This window comes from Haliaeetus leucocephalus, unplaced genomic scaffold (genome assembly GCF_000737465.1).
Source record: "Haliaeetus leucocephalus isolate CR32 unplaced genomic scaffold, Haliaeetus_leucocephalus-4.0 Scaffold344, whole genome shotgun sequence".
NCBI classification, from domain to species: Eukaryota; Metazoa; Chordata; class Aves; order Accipitriformes; family Accipitridae; genus Haliaeetus; species Haliaeetus leucocephalus.
In genome coordinates this window covers 813-7,228 of record NW_010972780.1, presented here as the reverse complement: position 1 = coordinate 7,228, position 6,416 = coordinate 813, and the positions used below count along the sequence as shown (strand labels likewise).

Here is a 6,416-nt window from a genome sequence, read left to right as displayed (position 1 = left end):
GATTTTTTTTCCAACACTTGTGGCAGCAACTGTCAAAGCACAAATTTTTCATGCTTTTTTTGTTCAGAGAAAATTATTTGTGGTCAGGGTCACCTTTCCATCTTTCCAAAAAAAGACATTTAATAATGAGCTTTGCTTCTTGACCTCTTTCCCCTCTGTCTAGGTATCTATTCCATGCCTAGATTTAAGACTTGTCATACTGTCCTCCAGCAGTTTCAGAGCTTCACTTCTAATGTGCTCCGAGCTTCACATGGAGTTGAAGGCCAAGATAATTTCACAGTACTCAACACTAGCTGGCTAGAATTACAAACTTGGTATCATTCTCAAGGATTAGCTTGCTTCCTAAGCTTCAGTATTTATATAATGCTTCACAATATGACAGAAATCCATCCCCTATCATTACAGCTTTATTGAGGATCTCCAAAGCAAAGACCGGATATGTGCTTGTATTTTGCATCCGCATGAAATTAGGAGGCTTGTTATCTTAAAGTACTAGCATCCACACACTAGAAAAGTCCTTTTTACCTGCTACAGCCTTACAAGACTAGTCTCACCACTCTGCATTTTGCTGGCCCATGCTGGCTTTCACGATTTCCCTTTGCTTCTACTCTACATGAGAATTCTTGATTTAGGAGCCCGCTTCCTGTTTACTTTCCAAGAAAAATCCTCTTGCATATGTAAAACTTCTGCTATGGCTAATTAATCATCAGGAATAAGGAGGGGAAAATATATAGGCAGCCATGGAAATCCGTGCTCTTATACCAGATGAAAATTTATAGTCCTATTCGTAATATATTGTGGAGTGACGAAATAGGCAAATAACTTGCAAACGGAAAGAAGTACTTCCAAGAGGAATCACATCTGAGAATTCAGACATACCTGGAGAAACCGTGAGTTTGGTTCCAGCTCCAAATGTAAGTTTGCCATAACTCATTGTATTACACTGTGACACTATGCTTTGCAAAATGGTGCACTGGTATGCACATGGGCTGGACTAACATTTGAGAACATGGCAATGCAAGATTCTTAATTGGAATAATCTAACCAACGTTGTTGGCCACCTCCTCAGCACATATAGTAAACATTTCATTCAGCCACATTCCTCTGCCTGCTTAATCATTCCTGACACCTACTACTCTAGCTGTTGTCCACCACCTAGTCAGTCATCTGTTTATTCTTTCCTCTGTCTCCACACAACAGCAGCATCTGTCAAACAGTGTGTGCATATACAACTTCCCAGACAGTGTTCAGAAGCTTTCTGACACCTCCTTTTGAGTTTCAACAGTCTGTGTTACCTTCCTTCTCTGTTCCCTTGCAATTCCTATGCAGGCTGCACTTCATGTTGTATTAATACTTGCTGGGTTCCGCTCTGAAGGGGGATGCCAGTATCAAACCTGAGCTTGTATCATGCCCTAAAGTCTGCACAGTGGTTCAGCATGCAACAGAAATCTCCCTTCCATCGTCTCCAGAACTAGGACTTCCACAGCAGATCAAGTTCAGCAGTGATGTCTATACAGCTATATACACACAGGCAAGCACACTCTAAGTGCAATATATAGTCAATTTTCCATTGCCAAGAGCAACAGAGAACCTGGGAATTTTGGCTGGGGCCAGAACTAAGGGGCACCCCTCAAACCTCCTCCTCCCGTCCCCACAGTGCCTCCACACTGTCCCCTCGGCTGCGTTAGAGTGGGAAAACTCTACCAAGGTGAGACAAAACCAGTCTGATGGTGCATGTTCCCTGGAGCTCAGAGAGCCTGAAAAGCCTCAGGCACTCCTGCCTCGGTGAGCAAGCACTTACTGGGCATCACACGGAGCCTTGTCCCACTCCCAAAGGTGCCTTTGCGGTAAGCACCATTGCTCACACACTGCTTCCCGCTGGAACACAAACCCCGCTGGGACGCAGTGACATAGCAGAGCCAAAGGACCATTGGAACAAGCTCAGTATGGACGGGACCAGGTTGCCAAATCTCTCTGGAGTATCAGTTCTTTATGACGCACACACCCATTATATGTGCAGGTAGAAGGGAGGAATGGGAACAGGCACGTAAAGAAACTTTGACGCTGTAACAGACCACACCGGAGCACAAGGCAATGGGACATGCAGGAAAACCAAGTCCTAGGGTCACCTGGAAAACTGCACAGTTCGGTTCCCAAAATTGTTTCCCTCAAAACAACTAAGAGCAAGGCAAAAATGAAGTCATTCCAGTTTCCAGGACAAGTTGCTCCTTACCTGGTATGACCGAAAGCACCGTTCCTTTTCCAAAAGTGACTTTGCCTACACCATTCACACTCCGACACATTTCATTACAAAAATGTCTCTGTCAGCCCTGCACATGGTCTCAAACACAAAGCGCCTGCATTCAGGCCACAGCAAAGCTCCCTGACACAACAGGCTCAAGTCCAGTCTCATATACCTGGAACAATGCAAAATCTATTCCCTAGATCACTTGCACTTTTCAGAAAAGCATTTCCCTTTGCCTTTCCTAATTTTTAAGACCCACATGTGACAACTGCCACCCATGGTACCACTTGTCCAGAATCAGGGTGACCATGCATCCAAAAAGCCTGCTTATGTGCAGGGAACCCATGGAAATTCATGAGGTTTGGTCATCTGTGGGTTTCAAAGGCTACTGTGAAATGACCTGTCAGGGCCACCTCAATGCCGTACAAGCAATTGTTTAAAGACAGGAATAACTGAAGCCTCGACATGGAGATATCTGGAAGAAGACAAGGAATGCCTCTGTTTCACTGTTCAGTTCCCCAAATCGTCACCACTAAACAATAAGGAAGAAGAGAAAAATGAAGCAATTCCAGTTTCCAGTGTAATTGGCCGCTTACAGGCTACAACTGGAAGTAGCATTCCTTTTCCAAAAGTGACTTTCTCTGACCACACACATTCTGACACAGTTTATTAAAAAAATGTCCCTGTTAGCCCTGCAAATGACCTTCTACAAAAAGCTATGCAAATCGCTCTGATGCAACAGGCTCCAAGGCAGTGCTGCTACCCAGAACACGGAGAAATCTGTTCCTGAAACTGTGTTTCAGGTGAAGGTGCTCTTCCAGGTAGGAGGGTTTCTGCATGTCCACCATCTCAGAAACTCCCCTGATGGTTTACATTGTCTTCATTAGACAAATGAGCACCTATGTTCTCATTCCCATCTGTAACGTGACCCAAATACAACAAGATTATCTACAAGGCATGACAGTGGACACTCAAGGATTTTTGACAGAGGACACACAGGAAAGCTACACACTCACTGGGTTGGACAGACAGTCTGGTCCCTGAGCCAAAGGTCAGCTTGCCATAGCTGGAGCCAATGTCACACAGCATTTCCTTCCATAACAAAAAGTCCAGCAAGGCACTTCAAGAAGCAGCACCTCTCCCCACATCTTTGCCCAGCCGTGCCTAGGCTAGGAGGGGCAGCAGAAGGGTGACTGTGCTTCCCAGTGCAGCACAAACCCCACTAGGATGCAGTGGCACAGGACAGCCTCCCCACGGGGCAGCTGGGACGTTTGGGAGCAGGCGTGTGGCCACTTTCTCCACCCCAGGCAAACTGAGTGAGCAAGAAGGGTTGTTTTGGACCAACCTGGCACAATCACCGTTGGACCTACGGGTACAAACCCCATTTGCAACGACTGCTGCTTCTGCCCTGAGCCAAAGCCTGTCCTGAAGGAAAGCAGGCGGCATGTAACTCCATAGCTGAAGAGCCACAATCTCAAGAAGAGAGCTGCTGGAGAGCTCGCTGCCCACTGGGCTGGGAACAAGCCTGATCCAATCAGATAAAGGCAAGTGCTCAGGGAGCTGGAAAGGGACGACTGGGATAACAAGAAAAACTCCCAGCCTGGTGGCAGTTGTACTCACTGGCCTTCACAACCAGGCGTGTCCCTGTCCCCAGTGTCGGTCTGTGGTTCCCTGTGTTCACACAGTCCTTCACACTCCAGCAAAACCCATCAGCTCTCGTGCCTGTTACTCTACAACTAATCTCCAGGAGATCAGCTCCTTCCCATCAACACCAGGCATTTGAAGCCAGGTATAACCGTAGCCTTGGCAAGGAGGGATCTGGAAGACAACAAGGAACACCTGGGTTTGCACCGTGGGCAGGTCTGATGAGTGTCCGGTGGAGAAGCGGGTCACTTCTGGACACCTGTTCCCTGGTCATCCAAATAGCCTGAGCTGTTGCCAGCACCAAGGAAGTCCTATCTGTGTCCCCTGAGCTAGCCACCTTTCTGGGCAAGAGGAATCTGCCAACCTGGAGTTGAACTGCTCTTTGGGTGACTTCGGACAGAGCCCATGTGCTTGCGGTTGAATCAATGTGCTGCCTAATTTTAGAGCAGCAGAAAGTATGGCTCTTCTGTATGAAAGGCAGGAAAGCAATCGCCCGCTTCAGCTGAAACAGTTACAGCCCATGCACTTTCAACTCTTAGCACTGCAGTAATGCAACACGAGTTGAAGAGCTACCAACAGTAATCTCTTGGGAATCTCATCTACAGGAGGGATGACAACTAGGATTCTGGTGCAAACAAGAGCATTATTAATTTGGTCTTTCTTCAGCAGAGCAAAGGACAACCACTCAGGGCTGTGCTAGACAGAGCCATCAGCAAGCCACCCCAATTTTTGCAAGTATGGATGGCCATGGCACAGAAAGCCTCTCCCTGAGCAAGAGGGTTCAGGACCCTGGTCTGCTTATGTGAAAGGCAGAGAGCGGGAGGTAGCAGGAGTAAGCAGGAGGGGTAAATTCACAGTTTTGTTGAATCAAGGTCCTTGCTGCTACCAGAGAAAGCAGAGCAAAAAGCCCCACAGATTGACTCAGTCTCCCTCCACTTCAGTTAGGCTAGTTCATGACCACAAAACTGTTCCACCAAGTGGAGCAAGAAAAGGCTTTAAAACTTACTGGGATTTATCCTTAGCTGAGTTCCGCCTCCAAAGACGACTTTGTTGCCATAATTAGACACAGTGTTTGCCTTCACAACAAAAACCCTCTAAGTCACCTACCCCCTGCACCAGCTTATTCCTTCCAAAGCTGGGTACTTCTTTTACAACAGTCACAGCTGGGCAACCCTTTCAGCTCTGACAGAGATGACACCTGAGTGCACCCTTGTCCCACGTAGAGAAAAGATGCAGGATTATGATCACAACTCCTCTCTCAGCCCTAAGAAATTGGTCCTAAAAGCTGAGATCTTCCCCTGGACTCCCCTGCAAACACTCCACACCTTCAAAAAGTCTTTCTTGGTGCTGGCTGCTATATCTCACACACACACACACATAAACAATATCCCTGTGCAGACCAGTTTCCAACACAGCTCAGCTGGTTTTTTTTCCTATCCTTACTCCTTCAGGCTGGGTTTCTACCTACCAGGTTTCACCATCAGTTGTGTCCCACTCCCAAAGACAACTTTCCAGGTGTATGTTGAAATCACACAGTGATACATCCACTAACAAAAACCGCACACAAGTTTTACTCCAGAAAACAGTACAAGATTTCCCATAGAGATCAAGGGGGGAAAACAAGATGCTCCTTCAGGGCTCACTGAGAGCCAGCTAACACAGAGCTGCTTACTGAGTTTCACAGAAAGTCTGCTTCCATGCCCAGAGTTGAGCTTGCCAAAACAGGCCAGCTTTAGAAAGGAAACCCTGTCACCTGCAGAAGAGGCTGACTTTTGTCTTTCCCGGCAGAACATGGAAAAAAACGGGGAAAGACAAGGGAAATCACTAATTCCTGAGCTATGACAGCATCCTTCCCCACACATCAGGCTAACACACAGCTGCTCTTCCTCCAGCAGTGCCCTTGCCCACAAGGGTTGCATGCTGCCTTTGAGCCCCTTCAGGAGCAGCCAGCGCTGCCCAGGACACGTCTGTTGAGACATATGCATTTCTCTCAATCTCACAGCACTTACATGTCTTTGTAAAGAGCTTTCCCCCCTTCCCAAAGACAAACCTTCTGCCCTGCCCCCTCTCCTCCCACAGCAGTTCACAGCTTTGCCATTCCCAGAGAGAGGGCCAGGGTTGTGCACGCTTACAGGAAGGCTTCCCAAAATTTACACCCTGACATTATTGCCTTGGACATTTCTGCATTGCCCCGCAAGGCTAAAAAGTAGCTTTGAGAGTACTCACGAGACTTCACACTTAGCTTTGTCCCAGCTCCAAGGGAGTACCTGTTCCCACCAGCACTTGCAGCAACAAAAGCCATTACACAAAAGCTCTCATCTCCCCATAGCAAGGAAGCCATTAGTGTGGCTGACAAGGACCTTCCCAGCAAGGCACGGGAGACACTTTTCAAATATCACACAGAGTTCAATTTTTGCTTGAAGATTTACTCCATCCAACCACAACCTCATTAAAGACTGCACTGAAGGCATTCTCAGAGCCTGTGATGGGAGAGGAGGCATTTCAGGTGTGCAAAGGAAAAAAAAAA

At 47.3% G+C, this 6,416-nt stretch overlaps 1 gene segment (V, D, J or C); it reads right to left on the bottom strand.

The window, feature by feature from the left end:
• The window catches only part of LOC104834897, a 12,416-nt gene extending 10,113 nt beyond the window's left edge, over positions 1-2,303 (bottom strand). Inside the window, 1 exon segment of the C gene segment in view lies at positions 2,234-2,303. Coding sequence covers positions 2,234-2,303 — 70 coding nt within the window.
• Between the last annotated feature and the right edge of the window lie 4,113 nt (positions 2,304-6,416).